This window comes from Strix uralensis, chromosome 16 (assembly GCF_047716275.1).
Source record: "Strix uralensis isolate ZFMK-TIS-50842 chromosome 16, bStrUra1, whole genome shotgun sequence".
Taxonomy (NCBI): Eukaryota; Metazoa; Chordata; class Aves; order Strigiformes; family Strigidae; genus Strix; species Strix uralensis.
This window is the reverse complement of record NC_133987.1, coordinates 13,447,425-13,473,205: the sequence shown is the minus strand read 5'-3', so window position 1 is coordinate 13,473,205 and position 25,781 is coordinate 13,447,425. Positions and strand designations below refer to the sequence as shown.

The window sequence follows — 25,781 nt, the reverse complement described above, 5'->3', positions numbered from 1 at the left end:
CATTAGCCTGACCCCGTTTTCCCCATTTTGCCTTCTAGTCCTTTGAATTGATGTGCTCCGACAGGTTGATTCAGCAGCTCAGGGATCAAAGAGAGTGGCAGGCCCACGAGGAGCTTCAGGAAGGGTCTGGTTTACTGTAATTCACTTCACTTTTAAATGAGGTTTGTGAAAAGGCCTCAGCGGCAGGGTCTTGCCGGGAGGAGTAACGGCTCTCAGCTGCATTCCAGGCACAGAGAGCACCTCTGCTAGTGGGGTCCCACCACTGATTTCTTGGGATAACTCCAGTTAGGAGATTGAAGCTCACCACTGGACAAGTGCATATTCCCTCCTTTCCTTGGAAAGTGTGGGAGGGGAAAAAAAGAAGTTTCTTTACTCAGATAAATCTTTCCTGATGCATCAGAAGGACCATCTGCTCTCAAAGCAATGTGGGGCTGTTGGCTGCTTTTTGTCTAGGTTTATGCAGCAAATTAAACAGGGAGATGGCAAGACCCAATACCAGTATTGAGTGACTAAGCTGTATGTTGTGGCCTCTCAGAAAGGACTTCCCTGCTCCCTTTTCCAGCAGTGGGACAGTGGTTTCAAGCTTAGCATGAGAGCTTTCCATTTCCTTATTGACATGAAGTGTTGGTTAGCCACTGTGTTGTGTGGCAGCAGGGAACGTGCCTGGTGAGCTTTTCAGAAGACACTGGACCTTTGCATTTGTGAGCGTGCCTGCCATGCTGTCCCCTGAGCGGGGCTGGGAGGTGGCCCTGCAAAGACGGGCTGTGGTGGGGTGGCTTCAGTGGCAAGCTGAGTGTGTGGAGAGAAATGTTTTCACTTGAGTCCTGCAGTGAACTGCTCTTTGGTGTTTTGCCAGGCACGTGCTGATTTTGAAAGTGATGTGGGGAAGACATGATTGAATGGCTTGTATTTCCTGATATGACAAATGGGTGAGGGTGGGGCGGCAGGGTGACTCACAGCCCATGGGGAGCACACAGTCAGAGCGAGAGCAAGTTACGTTTCAGAAACTGAAAAATGACCGAAATTTAACATTTAAGCTGGAAAAGTGGCACCTTAACAACCGTATCCAGAAAAGCAAAGATTTCTCATGAGTTTTAAGTTGCAAGACTGTCGCAGCTGGTTGAGGATCACACAGCCCACAATGATGGACTTTAAATCTGAGGTGGGTCTGCTGGGTAGATCCATCCCTGGCACCCAGCCTGGCCTAGGCTGATACCTGTACACGTCACCCACATGTTATCCTTCTGCATGTGACAGTGAGGATCCTAGCCCTGAGGTGACATGTCTCCAGAGGGGAGTGCCGTGCACACGGCTGCAGTTCTTCACAGATGCTGGAGGATCTCCACTCCGGCAGGACAGCAGGATCGCACCCCCAGACTGACAGACTCTGCGATCTGCAGGCAAAGCTCTGCAATGATGAGCAGGGTGGAGAAGGCAGCAGTGTTAATTTTGCATGTGACTGAGTTTACTTCACATAAAACATTCTCAAGGTCTCTTTCTTCCCACTTTCTTGGAAGAAAGTGAGCATTTTTTATTATAATTACTCAACCTAATGAACAAATCATTTTTCTTATTTTGTACAAATAAAATTCAGATGGATGCGGGAATGTATAAATTAGATGAAATGAATGATTGCTTTAAATCTATGCTCATATTTAATTTTAATTTCCTCTCTTTTATACAAAACTCTTGGTAATTTAATTTTAGAGATGATGAAAAAATTTGCTGAACAGAAAATATGCCATGTGAAATATACATGCTATAAACAAAAAAAAAATCCCATTCAGCCCAATATCTAGATTTTTTTTCTTTTAACCAAAGTTTCACTAATTTGAGTAATGGACTTGATCATTTCTGCAGCTCACTCCACTTGCTTATTTAATCAGTGATTATTGTTTTCATCAAAATGGGATGTATCTTGTAGGCAGATGAGGTTCTACATGAATATGCAACAGCAGACAAACACTGAAAAAACGCAAAGCAGGGAGCATCATTCTGTACTAAATAAAATCCCAGTGCTTTGATAAACCTAAAAATCTATCATGTTTAGTTTCAGTAATTAAATATCCTTGGGTATTAGCAGCTGGTTAGGCAAGTATTTCACTACTTTTTTTTTTTTTTTTTTGTTTTTTAGATACTTTTCAGCAAATATGTTAAGTGGCCTCAGTCCTTTTTGTGAGGTAGGAGATAGGATAGTCATGTCTGTCTTAACCCTTTGTAGTCCTGCATCCTTACAAATGATATCCTAGCATCAACAGGAGAATGGCTTGTGTTTTGGTCCATCAAGAGTTCATGTGTTAACTTGTTAAATGTGGCAGTTTTCTGTGTTGATCTCTGCATTGATGAGGTCGATGAGTAATGGAAAGGCTTGTTATTGTAATAATAGGTAAAGGCAACTTTGTGAAAAGTAAGTTATCTTGACAAATACATTTCAGCAGCTGTTAGAAGTCATGTAGTAACTGGCAGCAATTACATTTTCTGCCACTGCTGCATTAGTGAATAGGCTGTATGGAAAAAAAACAGTTGCTCAGGAGCTTTTCCTATAGAGAATTACTTATTATGAAACACGTAAGCAAGGAAAAACAGAGGAGTTCTCAGAGTCATAGGAAGACAGTTCTAATTCTTGTCTGTTAACATGCTGTCCACACATGCTAACAACATACCTTCACAGCCTAATCAGTCTAGCTTCTAAACTGGGAAACACCATAAAGCTGTTGTGACAATTTCCCACAGCCCATTCCAAGAACACAGAGACAGATTTATGGTCTCGTGCACTGCACTGATTTTGGAGCATTACAGATATGAAAACAGAATGAAATGCAGTCTTTTGCATAGGGCTTTATCAACTGGAAGGAGGATAGGAAAAAAGTTTTTTTTTTCATTATTAAAGGAATTGCAAGTGGGAACATGTCTCACTATTGAGGATACTAAGAATATTAGTATTTTAAGGAACAAAATAATGGTTAATCTGTGTACTGTTTTCTTCCAACATGCACCTGGTAGAAGAATGAGCAGAAAGTGCATTTACCAATGTTTCTGTCATTCCACAAATTATTTTTTCTAGTGGGAGAAAACCCTTATTGTCATAAAAGTTGTTAAATAGGAATATGCTGAAAAGAGAGAAAATAACACCCAAGATGTTGGATTTTTTTCCTTTCAGGGTTAAAACTGGATAAATAACATCATTGAATTTAGATGTTCTGGGCATGAATCCTCTTTAAACATGCATCTCAATGCAAATAGCAATGTGGCTTAAAGCTGTGTAGCTAACCTATTCAGGTGTACTGCTGCTTCCTCCTCACTGTCTATCAAAATGATGATTTACGTCAATGGTCAACTTCCTTATAGATGGAAGTGTAAAATATGATAGACCTTTGACACTATAATATTAAAATAGCCTTTCCACACTGAATTTTCAGCACATAGTGTGTGTTCATTAGCTTCGCACTCTGCATTGATGTCATCCACCTAATCGGTGCAGTTTTATCATGAAAATCACAATTCTTGCCATTTATCCTAACCACAGCTACCTTGGAAAGTGGCTGACTAAAGTGTTAATGGCAGCTATTAGTTGGAAGGTCAGCTAAAGTGAGTAGGAACATTCACCTCCTTGTACTTTGTCTGAACCCATCTGGCTGCATGTGACAAGTTTCCCATGAAGTTCTTCACAGGATGTGCAAGCTCACCTGCCCCTGCTTGCATTGGTGCTTCTCCTCCCTTTGTATCATTAATTTGGGAAAAATTCAATTTGAACCAGAGCGATGACTGTTGTTGGCTTGTCTTTTGAAAGTCTGCCCTGTGGCATGGAGAGTAACTATGGACAAGTATTGATTATGCTGCACAGGGGAGAGCAGAGTTGAGCTGAGCTGTAGTGTTACCGCTGAGGATCCTGGCCTGGCTCTGGAGCGGCAGCTCTGCCCCTCCATGGGCCCCGCCTTGGATCAGAGTCAGACACCTTCCACTCTGCTGCAGGAGGATCTGCAGGAGGATCCTGTCTGCAGAGACAAGAGACCCAAACCACACGAATTGCTTATCCCTTACATGCCCCTTAACCACAGCAGGGGAGATAATATTTAACCATTGACTCTACCAGAGAACAAAAATTAAAACAGAAGGTTGTATGTTAGGCTATTTTTTTCAATTTGCAGATTTGTGTTGGTGGTATTAAAAGGCTGGAAACAAACTTTAAATATGTCAGAGCCAAGATAAACAGACTAAAATATGGCTAGACAAATTGCTTGTACACTAGGCAGACAGAGACTGAAGTGGGGAGCAGGCAGACATGGCAGCGCTCTCTCTTAAATAGCTTTCACAACTTTTTTTCTTTTTTTTTTAATGCCCATGAACAGAAACTTCTGCTTGTGAACATGAAATGTGCCAATGCCAAAAGGAAATCTGCTTAGTTAAGATTGATACCTTAGTTTAGGAAAGCCAACTCACGTTCGCAGCTGAGATAATGCTGAGTAAGCATCAAAACTTTGGGTTACTCACCCAAAAATGCTAAGCATTTTGGATCAGGCTATAATTTGAAGCATCTAAACCCCACATTGCTGTATTTTCTCTTCACCAATCTGCATTATTTTAATTTCCAAATATCAATAATGGGAATGCCAGCAAGGCTTGATAAACAGTTTTTGCTAGCACTGGTAAAATTGACTTTTCTTCCATACATATAGTTCAACTAAACTGACATCTCTTGTGAATGTAGTGGGAAAGGAATTTTGCTTTACTACAATATATACCTTTAACAAGTTTTCTAGCCCTTATCTAAGTTAGACACACATCTCTGCCTTTACTTAAAAGTATTTGTTGGAAATATGCAATTATAGGCCTTTTTAGCAAAGGCTATCTGTCAGGCACTCAAGCTCTGGGCTAGCAAGACCAAAAAAGAAGATACTAGTGGTGATGTGCTGATCACTCATAAACTTAAATAGAAAAATAAATAGAAAATTGTTTTAATGAATCAGGGTGAAACATTTTCTTCCTTTCTAGCAAAATGCCTCTGAGTTGAATGCACCACTGCCAGGTTATTTAAGGAATAATTTGTCCTGCATGTAGATGATTTTGTGTGATTATTTTCATGTATCCTAGGTTCTGTGCAGTTGCATGTTTAGAAGGAGTTTCAGAAGCTTTTGTTATTCAGGTGTTTTTACAGTGCATTCATTGTTGATAAGCATACATATAATCTAGGTTTAGCGATTACATAGAATTAGATTTATGAAAGGAAAACTAATGCATTTCATAATTTTACTGTAAAATATATAGGCTGCTTTAAAATCGGGAAAAAAAAGCTGCATATGATACAGTGTTACAGGATAGTGTTTTTCTTATTTCTTTACTTTTTATTGCAGCAGTAGGGATGCTCAGAAAATGTGATTGTCACAGAAAAATGAGTTCCTAAAATCAGTTCAGAGGTACTTCTGGACTGAGGGGAGTTTTTAAAAATGTTTTGTACATTTTGTTTGTTACATCACACAACTCACTGATGGTTTTATCTGTGGTAGAGATGGAGAAACTGAGGTACAACTGGATTGGCCTCCCTGGAAAAGTCTCCTTAAAAAGTGTACTTGTGCGCCTAAGAGATCTAAGATTAGTTAAAGGACAGCTCTCAGCTCTTAATCTCGTATGTAATCATTGCACATGCTGCTTCCTAGCACGTGGACATGTAGACCCTTACCCATAAAGTAATTTATGAGAATATAGTGTGAAAGTCACATAGTTTCAGAAGAGCTGCAAGTGTGCTACAGTTAAGCATATGCTGTTAAGTGCTTTACCAGATCAGAGACACAGTGATTGCGCTATAGTATGGTGTGTTTGATAAGATCCTGGATAATTGAAATGCCTGTGTTGAAATTGCACTATAAAATAATTGGAAATTGAGTAGATTACTTTATGCCTACAAATCGCTAAAGAAAGTCAAAAGCAACAAGTTAAAAAGTTTTAATGAGTGCATGTGGTGAGTATTTTATTATCATAAAAGCTGTAGGGCTTATTAGCTGATACAGGGCTGGAGTTTTTCATTAGCCAAAGGCTTTTCAGGGTTTCATGGGATATAGCTGGAAAACATTCCAAACAAATGAATATTCTATTTTAAAAGAATAATGAGACGTTGAGGGTTTTTATAAACTCCAAAGTTTGCTAAACCAATATCTCTAATTAGATGAAGAAACTCTCTATAGAGGCTTTGCATCAACGGCTGTGCACATAGCAAATGTTTTAAGCATTTACATATCAAATACTGCTGGCAGCGTTTTGGCAGCAGTCCAGAGCTGTAGATAGTTTTAATCACATTTGTTCATTAATCCTTGGTGGAATTCTCTTATATGGTCTCTTTAGGATTTTCATTTAAGCATGTGCTGCTGCTTGTCAGCAGTGGGCTTATTTATTTATTTTATGAATGCCATCTGAAGCCTTGAATTTATAGAAAATAGGTTGTGGAGTGGCTCGGGAAGCAGACGATGGAGTATATTCTTTTTCTCTCAGTAGATCTCCTTTGTACCCAAGCATTTATGTACTCTCACTTGGAAGAGGTTTATTCGGCAGTGTGACATTTAAAGAAGACTTTCACTCTTTTGTGACTATGTTAGTTCTTTTCTTTTCCATAGGAAACAGACAATGGTTGAATGGGAAGCAGTAATTGAAAGTACAGCAAAGATGATTGTATTGCTAATAAAATGTCTTGAGAGTCATACAACACTGGCAGAGCTGCACTGAGAGTAGCTGCATCCCGTGTGATGACTGATCAGTGCCCGGAGCATCAAAATGCGGAAAGCTAATGCTTTGAAATACACGGGTGTGACTTCCCAGCCCAGATGGCAGCACTGTTGCTGGAGCAGAACTCTATAATCTCTCAAGTACTCGAGCAAGCTGAGCTGCTAAGGCAATAGTTTTCCATTATCTTGGTCCTCTGTTAAACCTGACTTGAAAGACAAAACAAACCATTTAAGACAACACTGTTGTAAAAGCAGAGGGGTTAACAGTCACCTAGAGCCTTCCACATGCAGTTGGCCTCTGAAATTGTATCTGTCGTTCTCATTTTTATGGTAGTTTTACAAATGACTGCTGTTATGGGAATCAGCTTGTCTGAGAAATGCCTGCCATGCTAATATTTGTTCTGTGATAGATAGCAAGGGCTAAATATAGCCTTCCCCTTTCTTTGCATTTTTAGATGGCAGTCTTTTTTTCTTGCTACAGTCAGGGTCAGGCTTCTCTGAGCCTCCCCTTGCACTAAATTGCCTTCAAGGAGAGAGGAGGAGTTGGGAGCATCAGTGAGAGAGGGTCATGCTGCATATCCAGAGTCTGAAAGCTGAACCCTGCAATGCGAGGTTTTTTCCTGTATTGCGCTGCATTTGCGTGGTTGATCATCTTGCTATAAGCATTTCCTTCAAGATGAGGTCGTGTAGGGTTTTGCTTTATTCTGCTGAATCATTCCGCTGTTGTATCCTTTTGTCAGGCGACCCGTGCACACAGTGCACACATACCCACACGTGCGCTAGCTGTATGGTGGAAAGGCCAGTATGGATCAGGGTCCCTTACTGGAGGGGGAAGATCCCACCCAGCTTCACTGCCAAGTGCTGCCACGTCCCCGGCAGATGCGGAAGTGAAGCTTTCAGAGTGAACTGGACACTATACAGACGTAGGTGGGAATTTGCAGTAATTCTTCCCTGTCTCCTGCATTGCTCTTCTTCCTCTCTGCCTGGCAGTGATACCGGGCTGCTGGCGCCTGCAGAAGCTGGTGAGCGGGTCTAAACACCTGCACTCCTTGTGTAAGAGAGAGAGGGCAGCAGGGCAGGAAAGCCCCAGGCTAGGAATAGTCAAGGAACTCTCCTTCTGCCACAGGGGTCTTGGCAGTGATGGCATGTCCTAATGCTTTACAACAATGCGTTAAGTAAGATTAAATTAATCATTTATTGAAATCAATGAGCTTAATCATAATTATTAGAATTTATTGAAAAGAAGGTAGCAAAATCGAAGGCACTCAGCTCTTCTACTTCCAGACTCTTGTGTGCACATCTATCTAATCATGGAGTAATATCATGCTTAACTCTTGAGTAGATGAGTTTGCCCCATAATTCCAGTTTTCTTCTCTGAAGTCTTTTCCTTCTCTAGGGATCTTCTAGAAATAGTTTCTTGGCAAATAGCTGCCAGGGTTGCTGTACGTCTGGGCTCTGTAGGACTGTGCCTTTGCACAGTCACAGTGATCCTGGGAAAGGAAACTGGAGAGGAGTCAGATGGGTACAGGTGGAAATACCAAAGCTTTGGGCACTGAGAGAACTTGTAACAGTTTTGCCTTACCCCTTCTGACTGTATGTTTGCCTTCATCACCCTTACTTCAGAGGCCCTTCATTGCTGCTTCAAAACACGTTAGCCTCCTTGCCCTGTTCTCCCAAACACTTTCCCCTTTATGTTTGTTATTCTGGTTTTTTTTTTTTCCGTTCAGCTGCTTTTGTGATACTCGCCTACCTCTCCAGCACCCCACACCACAGCAGAACTACTGCTATGTTTGTTGACACCACTGTTCACCATGGCAAGGGCTAACCCCCCCTGCACTCACGTCCCTCTTTGTTGCAGCTATAGGGTCTTGTGCAGCGGCTAGCAGGCTTGCCTTTAGGGATTAATAATTTTACCCATTTTCAGTGTGCTATCTCCTCACAAGCAGGTATGTTCTGTTTGAATTGCATCGAAAGCAGGCATACAGCCCAGCGTGGAGGTGTGCATATCGGTGTCTGGTGAGACCTGCTGCCTGAATCCAGGAGCTGCCCTCAGACCTCAGGTGCTGGTGTCACACCACAGCATCGTCACGGTTACTGCAGTGCAGCTGTTTCAGTTCAGCACTTCAGTATTGTTCTTCTAGGAATACAGCCTTTGTCTGCAAAATATGGTAAATATATGAAAAAAATCCTGGAGCTGTGGCTGCAGAAGCATTGTCAGCAATGCTGATGGTGCCAGTGGGTGCTCAGTTGCAAGGACTCACAGATTCGCTGATTGTTGGTTGCTGCAGCTCACAACTATTATACACTTACCTAGCTGTGGTTGGGGTGGTTTGCTGGAAAAAAGTTGGGCAGCTTGTAGAAGCTGCAATCCTGCTGTTGCCTGTCATCTCAGTAATGTCCTGTGGTTAACATAGCAATGACTTACTGTGACCAGTACTGTGAACTGTCACAAACTCAGAACGCTTACATTTCTTTTGCTGGGAGTGTATCAGTAGGCAAGGTAACAAAAAGTTCATTTTGTCCCATGTATAGAGCAATTAAAAAGGTGTTAATATTTTTTCTTACCTGTCAGATTAGAAAGTGCATAAGAAAAAACCTCTTCCACACGTTAAGATTACAACAGTGACAAAAGTACTAAAGGCAAAAATCACATTCAAATCAGATCAGTGCTTGGGGAGAGAAACTGCTAAGAGGCCAAATCACTATTGCTTCCAGCAGGCTTTGCCCTTTTCTGCTGGAGAGTTGTGGAACCAGGACTGAGCAAGTCTGTTTTAAACAATTTTAAAGCCACATTTTAATTGTCTTGCTCTAGGTTTTCATATTCCAACATTGTCATTTACAAGTAACCACATTTGTGATTAAAGTGAGTTACAGCTGCCTGGAAGGGGTACCAGAATCCACTTCTCAGTGCTGACGCTTGCATGTAAGAGCAGGCATACAGGAAAAGAGAAGGGAAGAAAATAATGCCAGAAAATAATGATTAAAAATGGATTTTCGTCAGGGTTCAGCTTAGCAACTGTCCCTAGCCCATGCTTGTGCATGTAATTCAGGATAAGTTCATGACAGACTTTTAAGTTGGGGCAATGTTGCTTATTCCTGGTGAATGAAGAGCTGAGAATGACCTGGCAAGAGTTGGTGAAGTAAAAGCCATCCCTTCCCGGACACTGCTAACTGAAGAGATTGAAGTTGCCTATAGAAGTCTAAAGCCCAATGAGACCTCATCTTAGAGATTTCCATTTCACTAGATTTTGTCTCAAACCTTGAGCCAGTAACAAAAGAATTCTCCAGTACAAGAGCTGCTTTCTAAGCAGAAACACTGTATATGCATAACATCTAAAAACATTTATTTAGCCTTACCTTCCTGATCGATCAGAAGTTAAGTGACTAGGAGAGAGAAAGATGGTCTATACTTTGTATGCAGGTGCCCTGCAGCCCCTAGCACTTTATATGAAGTTTGAAACAAGATTGCCCTGTCTGGTCCTTGATAAAGGAAATAGTTTATAAACCTGGTCCGGGGATTTACCTGAAATGAGGACATTTTTTGAAGACCTCACTGGTGAGTTCACTTGAAGCAGATGGCAAGCTGAACCTTCCTGCCTGTGACCTCGCCCACTGAAGCAGAAAAGAAACCAAAAGAGATTTTTGGCAGGGCTGCCTGTGCGGCAGCATCATTGTGGGTGGGCTCTGGAGTTTGGCTTGGATTTCAGATAAGTTGGTGGCTTTTTGGGTTGCAGCCATCTGTGGTCCTCAGGAAATTTTTCTTACTGTCAGTGCTCGCTGTTTTAATCAACAGGGTTGATTGAAATCAACTGCAGCCTCTCTGTGCGCGGGCACTCCCCTAGTTCCCAGTCCAGGCCTGTGGGGGGGAAGCCCCCGGGCCTACGCTGGGACAGGCAGATCAACACCAGCGTGTCTGAAATACCTCTTTGGAGAGGGGCACTGGACTCTCACCACACAGGGGGCAGGACATGCAGTACCAAAATGGCAGAGTCCAGCACCAGAATCCAACAGAGCAGTTGCTCTTTACTTCATCTGATTCCTACACAGAATCAAACTATCTTGTTCCCATACCTGTGCGCTGCCAAAAGTTTCTGAACTTTTGATCTAACTTAGCCAAATTGTTATGCAATTGTCTAAGTTTTGACACATGAATAGTCCCATTGAAGTGACTGCTATTCCTTACATCCTTCAAGTTGCCCATGCATTAAAGTACCTTGCTGAATCAAGGACATTTATATTAGCATTCACTATCTTCCAAAAGTAACAAGCTCTTGTTTTCCTTTTCTCAGATTCTCCAAAGACTTTCTTAATCTATTTTCACAGCTGTAAACTAAGGCGATCTCTGCTCTTTGCTTGGATTAGTCATCAGGACTTGGAGGGTTTGCTTAAAACCAGCAATCCCAGCACTGCCTTTTGTTCTCTGCAGTGTTCAGCCATGATTGTGCACAGGGACACACTTGTACCACTTCCTGGGCAGACCTGCCAGTGCATTCAGACATTGCAAACACAAAGTCAGTGTTTCTCTTTCCAGTTCTGCATTTCAGCCCCCAGTGTATATGCTATATTCTGCAATTATTGCAATGCTCAGCACTGTAATAATAGCTAAGTGCTTGGTTAGCCTGCTCATGCCCTGGGACACCTCAGTCCCAGGCCAGGGGCTGCTCTGAGAAAACACTGGTGGCCTTGCTTTGCTTTGGCAGTATCTTCTGAGTTCCCTTATTGCTATAGGACCCATCTTTCTCTGCCTTAGACCTCTAACTCTAATCTTGACCCTAACCCAGGCTGAGCCCCAGCCCAGGGGCTCAGCCCCAGGATGAGCAGTGCCAAGGGTTGAGTCACCAGTAGCCCTGGAGCTGCTTTTGCAGCTGCCGGAGCCCTCCTGCCTGCCCAGCCGAGTGCTCCCATCCTCTGAGTCTGACCTGAGTTTAGCTGTGTGGCATCTCAGCAGGCAGGCACAGTGTGCTGCCCCTGTCCACCTTGCTCCAGGAGGGGAACTGCAGGACCTTATTGAAGTGACCTCAGTAAAGTTCTGGTGGAGATGGACCCTTCCGTTCCAGCTGGCAGACCTGCCCTTGCTTAAGCCCAAATATACATCAGTGAAGTCGAAACCACTTTGTTTCCCCATCAGTCGTCTTCACTTGACATTTTCTTACGGAAGCCCTCCCACATGCATGAGCTTTCTCCACACTTTGAGTTCACTGGAGGATTAGTTTCCCGTTTCTCTCTGCATGCTGCACACCTGAAAACTGCACATCTTCTCTCAGCCTCTCTACTCTCACATAGTCCTCCCTCCCTGCTAACTGCACAGGTAATCAGCTGACTAAACTTCCTCCCTGGTCCCTTGCCCTTCGAGTGAGTTTAATAACAAAAGCAAATAAAAGTGGGAGCGATGTGGATGCATCTGTCCGCTCCAGCCTCATGCATCAATAGTGGAAAGGCTTTTAACTTGATTTGTATTTGTGCTGTGTTACACACTAGGGAAACTGATAGGAATGTAATATTTATATTAGTGTGTTTTAATCAGTAGCATGAACTACTCTCCCTATCCCCGTGACTTTTTTATCTTCTTCTTAGGAAGGAAATACTAGAAATATGTTGCACTTGGTACTTTCTGTTATACCATGATGGTTAGTAAAAGATTTTGTGCCAGATTTATGCTCAGTGAATTATCTCTGAAATTTGTGGAGCTATATTAGAATTTAATTTGATAGTGTGGAGTTGATATTGCTCCCAGTGATGTCTTCAGCTGAAAATCTCAGCTTTCCATTGCCTTACTTAAAGAAAAAATAGGCCTATGTCTCTAGTGTTTCTCAGAAGGAGTGCCAGAGGCATCGTAAATAGCTGGTGCCAACAACACTGCCGTGGTGTAGAGGCTCTGCTGCCGCCATACATGAAGAAGCGCGGTAGCAATCTGTGCTAGAGGCATTTAGGAAATATACCCCTGATGGCAAAGTTTTCTGAAAGGTGAGGAGGATTTTAGCAACTGCATTAGTATCTATGGCATGTTCAGTACCTTTGATTTTCCTTTTAATATCATGTGGTGGAATAATTCAGAGATGATGTGCAGTATCCTCATGATATTGGGTCCAGAAGAAGCAGTTTGAATGAAAACTTAATAGAAATTGAGTGTGCTCCCATGCTGAGCACAGAATTGGTTGACCGCATAAATCTAAATGTCAAATAACTAGAAAGTTTTACCAAATGGAAATGTGATGTTTTATTTCCATGTTGTCAACACATGAAAAGAAGCATACTTAGTTGACACAGAGTAAAACTCTGTATAAGTTCTTTTTAAAAAAAAAAAGAAAAATTTAAAGTAGGACCAAGATGCCACCAGTGTTTTCAAGAAGTGGTAAAATGTCAATTATTAATTATTTTGAGAGCTAAACATCACATGGGCATTTATAACCATTATCTAAAAAGTGAGAAGCATTGAAAAGTTTGTATGGCAGCCCTGAGTCCAAATACACTTGGTAGAACACTGCTGAATAGGGAAACATAGTTGGTGAGCAATCTAGAAATGATGCTGGTTTATTGAGTGGTGTGGATTGTTACTTCGGTTGATTTGATTTTTATCCTGTAAGGAAATTAAAGCTCAAGCACTTCCAAACTTGGTTATATTTCTAAAGATCATCTTTGCATGCCAGCTTTTGCCTAGAAACTCACCCGAAGATGTCAGCCATTGAAACCATTTCATGTGGAAGCATTGCTAAGTAAATTCACTAAATGCCTATTCATCCCGGTAAGATGGAGAATCACTGGAGCAGCAAATGTGAAAATCTGCACAGCTTACTATGCAGAAAGCAGTTTTCTGAGGTTGCCAAATTGAGATGCAGAGTCTGACCCTGGGAGGTATTACAACTCACATGAGTGAGCATAGGAGGAGGGTCTCAGGCTCCTACAGCCTGTTCATTCAGGCTGATTGATAGGCAGATACTTCATTTGGTCCAGATAAAATCAATGAGATTATGAAGGTAGTTTACTAGGCTGATAACATTTCCAAGTTTTTTTCAGCCTGACCCCTGGAGTTAAATGCATTTTGTCCAGAACTCTGGTTTAACTTGGTTTTCTGTGGGTTATAATAATGAAGTGCTTTCAAGATACAGTACTACTGACAGCTGTTTTATCTTTAGTTTTTCTGCCATCAACTCCATTACAGACCATTGCTTAAATGGTGTTATATCTACAATGTTGTGGTTTTGAATGCAACTCAGGAGATGAAGATCTTTTTAATATGATTTATTCAGTTTTCCTAAATATGCTGACCTAGATAAATAGAGAACATTTTTGCTCCATTGTTAAAGAAATAACAGACCGCAAAAGCTGTCAAGCATAAATACATTCTTGGACATGTCAGCTGAAATTTTGAAAATACTGGTGTCAGATTGCCAGTCATACTAATTGGAATTAACCTTCTAAACTCCTTTGTTCCTGTTAATTATATTGGCATTTTGACATCCAAATTCTCTTGCTTTATGGGCCTCTTCTCTATTACAAGGATGAAAACAAATGAAATGCCAATAGATACTTAACCAAATTCCCTAGGAAAGATCTAGCAGAGCATGTAAAATGGGACTATCAGTGCAGTCATCTCACAGCTGGATTTTCATACTTTAAAAGTGCTGACCGGTATTACTTAAGGCATACTCTGTTACAATGCTTAAAACATCTGCCAAGAGTTGATAGGAAATTCGTTAAGATATAAAAAGCTGTGCTTCTTTCCAAGTACTCTTTCCTGAGTAGAGGGAGTCAGTGAAGTTTAGCAGCAGGATGGAAGTTTTATCAGCAACTGTCTCCTTCAAAGAGTCTGTGGATAGTCCCCAGATGAGAACAAAAAGTATATGAATTACTCTAGACATAGTAGTTTTCACAGTGTAATTGTGCATCTTTTGTTCTTTCTCTTGCAGGACAAATGACCAGCTAGTAGCATTCCTGTCCAGATACCGTGATATGAACTTCTTGAAATCACACGGGAGAGACAACGCAAGGTAAGCTGGCCCTTTCCTCAGCTTATTTTAACATGGCACTGAGAGTTTTTGCATAGTGATGGTTTTCCAGTGTTACCTGAGTGAAGAAATCCCTAGTCCAGGAAAGAGAAGCAAATGAGGAGGAAACCCTCTCCTGAGGACAGTTGTTTATTGGTCCAGAATGGCTCGTCCCCAGAGTTGGTTTGCAAAGATGCTGTTGTGGGGAGGGAGACATTAAGCAGACTGATGCTTGCTCCCTCCCTGGGGCTTGGCACAGATCGATGTTTCAGGAGCAAGCAGTAATTGCCCCACACAACAGCACTTCCCTGCCCCAGTTGGTCCCAGCCCCACTGATGACCAAGACCTGCACTAGCTGTGGTCTGCAGCAAAGCCCTGTGCAAGCAGAATATCTCTGCAAGGCGTGGGAGCCTGTACATGCTAGCAAGGGTGAGGATGGTGACTGGAGGGTTATCATGATCTGCTACAGTTTTGATGTCCTTGGATCAGTGTCCCTCTCCATCCACTCTGCGCAGGTCTCGGAGAGAAGAGAATGTGCTGTGCTTCCCACAATCCATCAGTAATACTTACAGCTTTGTGGTTTGAGGGAGCAGTAGTGACCAAACACCGTGTTTCCAAAGATTTAAACCACCTCTGGAGGTGGAAGATCTTTCCCATCTGATTACAGTGGTCCTCTTTTCCTCTTTATTGATAGTTTTGCTTTTCCTCTTTATTGATAATTTTATACTGTAACAGCAGTCTTGCAACAGTTCGAGCAACTCCATATGGTGAGTCGCAGTGGCTTTGCACCTAAAAATATTGTTTTATTCTGCTTGGGTCACCAGGTGATCTCTTTATTCTGTAAAACATCAAGCATACTGTAAGGCTGGGTTAAGATAGTGTGACACACCAAGTCACATGTTTAGCACAATGGGTGGGTAGAATAATGCACAGGTCTTTCTTACTCTCTTACTTCTTGGCTGCTCTTGCTCTTGTCACTAGATTTATCAATTCTGTCATGTTCCTGTTTAAATGAAGACCTCATGAGCATTCATCTTGTGCATTCAGAAATTCTATAGCATGTAGTAAAAAAAAATTACTGTGAGGAATAGTATTTAAATCTGAGTCAACAGTTTTCACAGGAGAGTCTCTGGTTTGGGAAATGCAGAGTGTCAGAGTGATTGGCAGGCTCAGCTCTAGCTGGCAATAGTGATCGACAGCAGAGTTAAAGTAGAAGAGGGAAGAGAAATGGCCAGGGAAAAGCAGTCAGTCTCTTATGCCTTTTTGCTCCTCTGGTGCACCTGATTCTTCTCAAATTCCCTGAGCTGGCTAAGGAAAAGTAACTAATGAATTATGACATGCCTGCATCAAGCTGGTTCGAACATGCCAACCTCAGCTTGGTTAGAACAATTTAGATCAATTAAACACACTAATCTGGTATTAATTTAATAATAAAATGAGCTAATGTGCCACTTGTCCTCCCCTCACAGGAATAACAACCCATTTATTAGTTCAGTGGTTCCTTTTGACTGTATAAACAACTAAATACCTTTTAGCCTATTATAACGTCACCATGTTTTATTTTTTCTCCTGGATTTCTACCATAAATTCTCTGTGCATCAGGGAACATAATGTGGGACACGAGTGCAGATTTGCCATGCCTGTCTGCTGTGGTTGTGCAGTCCCTGAGTTCTGTAAGCGCTCCCACTGCTGACCACTGGATAAATGGATCCTTTCACGTCGCCCCTTGGCAGCCCTCCAAAATTTCTATCAGGGAGATAGAGTGGCTCCCCTCTTCCTGCATAGCCCAGATAACTGTAGAGACAGGACTCAAGCCAGCAGCTGCGGAAGCCTCTGAGTAATATTGGCGTTCAGTAAAAATTCATTCCATTGGTGTCAAAAGCTGATTAAAATGCAGTTAGCCCTCTGTTTGTATTGTGGGTGAATTTCCAGCTCTGCATCTACCTGTTGAGAGAGAAATTGTATCTAATGTGAAGATCTCTAGCCTGATCTTTCAGTTTTAGTGTTTCAGTAACTCAGTCTTGTCTAAACCGGTAAATGTACTGTCTGCTCTGCCCATTTGACACACAATTTCCAACTGACTTTCATTTTATGCCCAAGATGTGTAATCTCTGGTCATGACGGTGAGGTTTACCCCTGCAGTTAGAATGATGAAATCCTCTGGGCTGAAATACCTTGTATAAGCACGGGAATGTGAGACGAGACTGAAGGCCCATCTAGGCTGTCACCCTGTCTCCTGCTGCCTACAGCTCATGTCCCCAGAGGAACAGAAGAGGCGGGTAGTAGTGCTTCCTTACAGTATTCTCCCAGCCTCTTATGACCTTTGCTTGGGAATTTCCATAGCCAGACTTGGTGACTTGCTCATTTAAGGGATGATTATTTTTTTCTATTAATTTTTCCAGTTACATTTTAAATTTTGCCGTTTGCTTTGCCTTGTCACAGCCCTGTGGAAAAGAAATATCCCGTGGGGAGGAATGGTATGGCCAAGAGCTTAGTAAGGTCTAGAAGAGAAGTAACAGCCTCGAGGTTTGGCAACAAAAATTTAAAAAAAAAAAAAAAAGCTTTTGGAAAGGATTTAGGACACAGGCCAGTCTCCAAGTTATTGGGTAATAGGAGAAAACTCCCTTGGGACATCCTATCTCAAAACAGACTGGAACAGGATTTTTTATTTAAAAAGGCTAATTGAAGCCATGATAAGGGAGAGGACACTGGACTAGACTGACTGCCACCCCATCTACAATAAAAATTTTGCTGTTCCAAGGTGTTTTTTCTTAAAACCTGTGCACTAATAATACAGGAGCTCAGCATTCAAATATCACTGAAAGCAATGTATAACCCTTGCTGCTACTTTTTATTTTAATTTGTGGATGAATAATGGCTCCTGAACAATAAGCTTTCATCTAAGTTAGCTTTGTAAACAACTGGAAACTGAATTTTAAGTCATCATAGTCTTTGGATCATTCAATGGAGAGAGAAAGATTGGAAGTGCCATCTTAAAACTGAAATGCTTATACAGCTCAATCATGATGTGCTTTGTATGCAAGCCATGTTCACAATCAGTACATGTTTTACTGCCAAATAAGGAGAGAAACCAGGCTTCCTTTTATAGAGTGAAGTTTTCTTTTAGTTATGCCAAAGTCATTAAAAAGTGCATCGCTCTGATTTTCCTTTAGTGGCTTCAGAAAAGGGAATGGACATGAAAATGGCTCCTTAACTCAGCTGGAGAAGCATTATTTCCTTAGAGAGGTGGATGTATGAAATGAAATTGCATACAGTGGCTGGAGTCATTACATAGTACTTAGTGGGCAACACTTACATTTTCTCCTCTTTTCAGTGTCTTAGACTATTAAAAGCAAAAGAATAACCCAGTAGTTGTATAAGCTATTACAGTTTGGAACACCCGGAAGATCTGTTTTTTTGGCAGGAGCAGCACCTGGCTGGTGTATTATAAAATATAAAGACAGTCAAATGTGACATCTTCAATGACAGGCAGGAAAAAAGGGGTTTTTTATAGAAACTTTGCCACAGTAGTCATTTGGGAAACAGTGTAAACATGCTGTGAAGGCTGGATGCTGTTACATCTTAGAGGAATCTGGAGCTCATAGGCAGAATACAAACAGCTAAAGAAAAGGCCATTAAAAGTCTGTTATGTGTCTTGTGCTGTTTTTACCTCCTCATTAATGCTCTTCTTTGCAGTTGTGTTGCCCCCTTTCTGGCTCCTGGGTTCCAGATACTTTTAGAGGTATTGCTGAACTGTACTGCTTTTAGTAAGGAGCATGACAAGCCCATCCCAGTTTTCCGAGGCTGGACAGACCTTAGCTCCTGAAGGGCTGAAACACGTTCCCAAAATCTCCACCTCTTTCAGCCCGGTTCTGCTGATGTGTATCTATTTCATCACCTTTTCAGACACGCCTTTTTTCCACTGTAGCACATGCTGTTCATTGGCGTTCTGTACACTGGGTTGATGGTGGTTTGGTGGTCAGTTAGAAAATGGATCTCACAGTAAATGCTATTATGTATTGCCATGATGAATTGCCCAGTAAGTACCCAAGTACTAGGAAAAAGAATTGATATATTATTCCTGCTGTTGGAATAGTAACCACATGGCTCCCAGTTACACTTACCTTGCTGCTCATGTGAAATATTTAGTGGTTCATTTGGCTCAAATTTCCCTCAGCCATACCTTTTTTGTTAATTTTTTTTTGAACACCAGTATTCTGAAGCACACAGACTAAGAATATAATATTTTTTGCTTGTAAGTAGTTCAGCCCAACGGTTGCATGTGAACTGTAGCAATTGAAATAGCAACGTGCATCTTCTATGCAAAGAGACTGCACTTAAAAATTTTAGACATTACAGCTAACTTTCAAATGTTCCTTATTGCTTTATGCTAAGCAACAGGGGAGTCATAAAGCCCTTACTGCTTTAGCTTGACAGTGCCTCCTTGTAGGGCTTTTATTTCTGCTTGGTTTTGGAAAACAATGCTAAGTTGTCAGTGCAAAGAAAAACAAAAATAGGTTGAAGACGATAGGAAGATGCAGGAAAAAAAGGCATCTGTCTTGACATGGGACAAAGCAGGATGTTTTTTGGTCTTGGTAGAGTAGAGAAGTAAGATCATCCACCAGATCAGGAAAGTGCAGTAAGTGAGAAGGTTTGAAGTAGCCATATTTTATGGGACAGGGTGGGAATTAGGAAGGAGGTGAGAATTGAGGTACCAGTAAAGTAATCAGAAATGTTACTGCTATCTAAGAACATTGAGCTGCACACTTCATTTTCAGTGGTATAAATAGTAATATTTGTGTCCTTTCATCTGAGGTCCTGAGACATTTTATAAAATAATTATGGCAGGGAACATCCCTTTAAGTTGGACAGATATTATTGGCCCTGTTTTACCCACAGGTCAATAGCCTGATTTGGTAGCTTTGGTACTGAAGTGACTCACACTTGCCCTCAATCACTTGGAAAGTTTGAATCCCCATTTCCTTTTCTTTCTTCAATCTAGTATGCAAATCCCAAGATGTTAAGCACAGTAGAAATACCCAGTGAGATGCTATGGTGGTGGGCACCCCGGTGTCCTCTCCACTGCAGGTCCCTTTGCGTTGCTTGTGGGTGCTGCAGCAGCTGTGATCTGCTGGCCATGCCGAAGCTGTAGTGTGTGCTGTAGCTGGCCCAGCAGCAGCAGCATGTAGATGAAATGGCTTCAAGCTCAGCCACTCGGGCCCAGCAGCGTTCCCAGGTTGGAGACTAGTTGGTTGTGTGGATGTTGGGAAGAAGAGAAGGTGAGGGAACAAGAAATCTTCTAGAGAAGACATTTACTGGAGACAAACAGATGGCAAAATGTCAGATTGCATACCATTGAGTCTGTCTGTGGTGAATTCATGCTACATCTCTGCACACCATCATTTGCAGTTTTCTCCCTGTTTTTCTTAATTATATAAAAAGAAACAAAATCACTTGAGTTGTGGCCTCCCTGATTGTGAGAGGAAGCTATTACATTTTTGTCCTTGTCAAAGCTGTTCCAGTGTTTCTTAAAAGATATCACAAGTGAAAAGTGATGGAAAGAAACCCACAGGAAAGTCTTTGAAAGTGCCTCTTGAGCCTTGTACTCACGAGGGACAGTATGGAGCTGTTGTCAAAACAAGGCAATTCCTAGTAGAGTCATTACTGCAAAAAACAGACTCTGCAAGTTTCCCACAATTAAAAACAATTTCAGAGGGGTTTTTTTTGGGACGGACACACACACACACACACACACCCCCCACACACACACCCCCACACACCCCCCCCACACACCCCCCACCCCCCTCCCTGACTTGCAACATTAAAATACTGAGAAGCATTAAGGCTTTTTAAGACTTCCTCTGAAAGAGAGATTTCCAGAAGATGGGAAGTAAGATTTTTCTAAACCAGTGGAAGTTAACACTTTGGAAAAGGTGCATGAGAAGAAAGAATCATGAGGAATTTCTCCTAAACATAATGCAAAGATGTGATGTGACTAAAGCATTAAATGGATATACTGAGAAAATTACACATAGAAGAGCAGAAACAAATTATGTAGCATATGAGGCACCTATTGTAAAGCTTGAAAAATCTAGTTATGTCCATATAGAGATGCAATAATGACTGGATAAAATGTGTGTATTCATCAGCTATCAACAGCATCTCATGTGGAATATTCTAAATGCCATGGACGTTTGGTTTCCATAAAGATGTCATTGATTGAGAAGGGCCACATTTAACATAATATTTTAAGGTAGACTTGTAACTTGAAAGAGCCAGTCTAAATACTGTACTGTTTTTGCTACACTGTAAATGATCTAAACCTTAAATTGTCCAACATTTGTGACAGCAGACCAGTTGTCTGCCCCAGATTTACTTGCATACTGAACATAAAACTGTTTAAACATGCATTGGAAATAACTGAAACAACTGTGGTAATGTGGACTGTCAGAAAATCCTTCCAGTAGAGCTGCTTGGTCTCATGATGACTTGCAGCCCAGCTCCTAGAGACCTACAGAAATCACGGGAACAAACGTCACTAACTGCATCTCTTAGTGCTGGCTTATTTTCTGTGGCCCTGTCACCTGTTTTCTGCTCTGCATTCAGTCCCTGTCCTCCGGCGGTTGGGGCCCGTGCTATCCTCGCCGAGGGGCAGCTGGTGATCCCGCAGTGCGGGGTTGGCCACCCCTCCGTTCACACGCCCGCCACACTCTGCTGCTCCGTGAGGTCTGGTGCTCTCCTCTGTTGTAGGGCATATAGAGATATGAATGACAAACACTAACCATATTTTAAAAGTAAGATTTCCCTGTGTTCCTTCTTAACTTCTGAGCATTTAGCACAGTGGGAAAAGCTACTAAACGCATTTCAATTTGTGCTTGCTTATTTATGGGTTTGGCTTTTGCATAGCAAATACAGTCAAGAGAGAAATTCTTTATGATATTCTTGATGATTGTGCACTGGCATTAAAGCATAGGGGATTGTTAGGATAGTATTGTGTTTATAATTCCCTTACTCTTCAGAGTAAGGGAATTAAAGATAAGAATAATTCTGCTTTTGACCTCATAACATTTGCATTCAGGATGCCGCAGTTTAAACACATTGGAAAGCAGGTTACAATTTTTACTTCACCCTCTCTTTTCTTCCATCGTTTTCATCTGCACTGAGAGTTTTTTCATAGCCTTTTGAAACAGCACGAATTGTGCATTCTGCACTTTCTGCATGCTGCCTGTCATACCAGAAGGAAATCTTCCTCATCTTGACAGACTAAGTAGGTGCTATTTCTTTTTGATATTGTTCCCCTTTTCAAGCTTCAACTCCATTTTGGGAGTGGGGGGTTAGCCCTGGAGGCTTTTGGCATGACAAAAAGAGGTCTTGGGAAACATACTACAAGATCATATCTTAGAAAAACAGATGTTTATCTGGCACAGTATGGGCATTATGCTTAAATAGCCAATTGTTAATTATTTCAGATTTTTAAAATACTATCTAACCCTTCATAGAATAGAGTTACTCATGGAAATGGGGTGAAGTCAGGGTTGTATTTCAATCAGCTGGTAATTCATCGCATGCTCAGTGGAGGCCAGGATTTCTGGCCTGCAGTGTGCAAGGAATGAAACTGCTCTGTGCAGGTTTGGGTTTTATGAACTTGCTTATTACAAAGAATTATTCAGTGACTGGTTTATGGAGATATATTGGAGCCTAGAGATTGCTCACAAATTACTTGTTGCAACTGTTACACTCAAGATTGTCAAATTACTGTTCTGTGCTTTCTACTTTGTCACCTGAACTGCACGTTACTGTTTTATGCTTCCTGAATGATTGACTCTTGTAAGTCTTTCCAAGGTGGCTGCACAAACACTGCTGGCAAGAGCCTCTCATGTTTCTCATCTGTAAAAATATTTACTTGGCTTTTCCCACCAAAATTGGCTGACTACTTCAAATTTTTGTCTAAAGAGAGTTAAGAGGTACAGATAGAGTCAAAGCAATGTGCAGAGCTTGTCCACATACGTTAAGGAGAACATGGACATAGTGCTAGTGGAGCTCCAAGCTCTGCAGATCCTTGCTTTGACATTGACTTTCGACTTGCGATGAATTGTTTTGCTGATATATTGTTAACTTTCATTCAGAGTTCTTGTTCTTGAATAGTGAGTAATGGTGATGAGGTCCTGGTTAACAGTGAAATGTCGATAGGAGGTTTTCTAGGCAAGAGGCCAGAAACAGGAAACATTTAGGAAGAAATCTTTTCACCTTAAAAAATATGTTATTTCCAGACAAAAACCTTTTAGTGACGAAGTTACTAAGTAACGTTTAGCAATCTGATAGCCTCTGATGCTTAAGAAAGTTTTATTCATTCATAGACTTCGGAAAACAGCGAATTCTCTGTCTTACATACTGCATACACATGAGCATTCAGGAGCAGGGGTTTGTTATATTTTTGCTTATATTAAGTGACTGTGCAACAATATTTATTAGTAGTTAAAACATATCATAAGAAGAGCTGAGCTATGTGTTTATATTCATGTTGTAGGAGTGTGTGCTAAACATCTTACAAATGCTTTATGTGTTATACAATCCTAGAGTCTCATCTGAAATGCATTTATAAATATTTAAATACACTACAAAGTAAGAGGAGTTCCCTAAGCTGGATTGCAATCATGATCTGTCTGGACAGTTAACTATCTATACTCAGTGTGACAGACCATGTGCTTCAGGCAGTAGGTTTTTTTAACAAAGTATAAAAATAACCATTCAGAACCATGTAAACCCCGAGGCTGCATCCACGCATCATCAGGGCGCAAAGGCACCTTTCACGTGTGTAGTTGCCTGATTGCTGAGCTCAGCTGGCAAGATGCATTCATATTATGCTATGCTTGCTGCTTCCTTGCAAATATAATCCAGGCTTCTCAAAATTGGAGGTTCTTTAGGAAGAGTTAAAATTGATTAAGGGTAAGCATACAATGTCTTGGGAGTTTTCTATGAAATAAGGTTAAATGGTATGCTTTTTCTTAATGCTAGTCTTAATTTTATTTTCTCCTCATTGACTCTCTTTTCTTATCATCGCTATTTTCCTCCTGTTGTTTGTCTTAGATCAAGAGAAAGGTCAAGTGTCTTCATCTGATGGCAACCTCCGTTGTGTTTGGCTAACCATACCTTGGTGCAATTGTATGTCATTGTCCTGGCAAGTACCTCTGCAGTTGTCAGAGGTGTGCCGGTCTTACCTGAAGTTCAGGGTGCCAGGAAGCACCTGAATTTTCCACATTGACTAAGATTAATGAAATGCTATTACTAATCCATTTTTTTCTACTTTAATTTGGGAGTTATCTGCTAGGTGTCTGTAAAACCCAAGAGACAAAGACTTAAGGAAAAAACCATCATTTTTTGCATTTCATTGCTCTCTCTGAAGCTTGGCATGCCTTCATATAATGTACTGTTTTGGTATTACATTGAGCATAACCAGAAACTAATGAAATACAACATTAGACTAGAAACAAATCAGCAGGGTCATGCTTTCATCCTCCATCATCTTACCTTTCTTTTCAGGGGTGGCTGCTGCAAGCATTGTTGAATGGCTAGTCAAGAATCGTCATGAACTGTTTGTAGTGTTTGAGGGTTTTTGCTTTCTTGAAAAGGCCTACCTGGCATACAAATAGCACCTTTCCCTTTCCCTCAGGCAATATCCAATATGCTTAAAGTAAGTTCTTGCCTCCCTGAGTGCCAAAATCACTATTGCTGGAGTAGCTAGGAGCATCAGTCATCCTAGAAGTCTGGAGGGGAAAAAAAAGCCTCATCCACCTTTTCCACTTGGTTGCAGTTCAGCTCTCTGTGTGTCAGCAGTACAGCCTAGGCTTGCTAGGGCAACCCACTGCCTCCTCAGGCAGGATCATTTAGCTTCTAGAAGATCTAAAATATACTTGGTCCCCTTGGCTCCCATGGAACATAAACGGAGAGCAAGCAGTTGCCCAATGGAGAGCTGTGTCTTCAAAATCCCTTGTATAATTTATTGCTTCATAGATAAAAGGAAATTATTTGCTATGCTAATGCGTTACTCTGTTTAAGTGTAATGACTGTGTGTGAAGCAGGCCCAGTAAGTGTGAGCCTTCTGAGAAATGCCTTCTTCCTATTTGGTTGTTACTGTATTTAAAACCTGGTATGGTGTTTCTAGGAAGGTTGCAAGAAGCATTAGCAAAAGAGTCATCTGTTGGTAGTCTCCAAAGGCATTGCTTCTCTTCAGTTGGGCTACACTGCCTTGCTAGAGGATGAATGCTTGGAAAGTACATTTTGTTTTCTTCTAATAACCTTGTTGTATAGCATTTTAGGACTGACATTTGTTGTGAAAATACTCGTGCTCCCAAGAATTGTCTTGTTTCACACCATATGCCGAGATTTTCTTGTCCAAGCCATTAGCTCAAAAAAGCCTTAGAACTGTATACATACACAAAAAAGGAGCCTGACAACTGTTCTGGAAAACGTAAAGCTGTGAGACTAGATTTGCTGGGACCTTCTCATCTTGAGTGTGGCCATACTCTTCTGTGGACAATTTCAGACAAATAAGGCTGAAATTGTATAACTGAGCTTTCTGGTATTAGTTAACTGTAAGTCCTATCATGTAACACAGGCTGAGGGAGTTTGTATGTAGAGGGGTTTTTGAAATGGTCAGGTGGTTTTATTGGTTTGAGGGTTTCTGTTGCAGTCAAAGAAACTTCTATTTGAAAATGAGAATAAAGGGTGGTAAATTGGTAGAGATAGCAGTTGAAAGAAATGATTTAATGGAAAAAAACTTCACATTCCTATTTAAATATGGTTGATAAAATTCTATTATTTTCTTAAAATAATTAACTCAAATGAGCATTTAGAGGGAAATAAATAAATGACCAAACTTTCAGGCACATTAATATTTGATTTGGAGATAACTGCATAAATATTGAATTTGAAGATTACATTCCAGAGCACTGCATTAAAATTGCAAGACTTTTCTATTATCCTTCATAATGGAACATGAAATTAGAAACTTGTTCATGGAAATAAAAATTTCTCCACTCTCATCTACACATTTTCTGCACTGTTGTGTTAACAGAGGAGCTCT

General features: G+C 41.2%; 1 protein-coding gene across 1 annotated transcript in view; it reads left to right on the top strand.

The window, feature by feature from the left end:
- XYLT1 (xylosyltransferase 1) overlaps positions 1–25,781 on the top strand; it is a 204,471-nt gene that overhangs the window by 147,116 nt on the left and 31,574 nt on the right. The window contains exon 5 of the mRNA XM_074885941.1: positions 14,621–14,701. Within this exon, the coding sequence (XP_074742042.1) occupies positions 14,621–14,701 (81 nt within the window). The remainder of the gene's footprint in view (positions 1–14,620; positions 14,702–25,781) is intronic.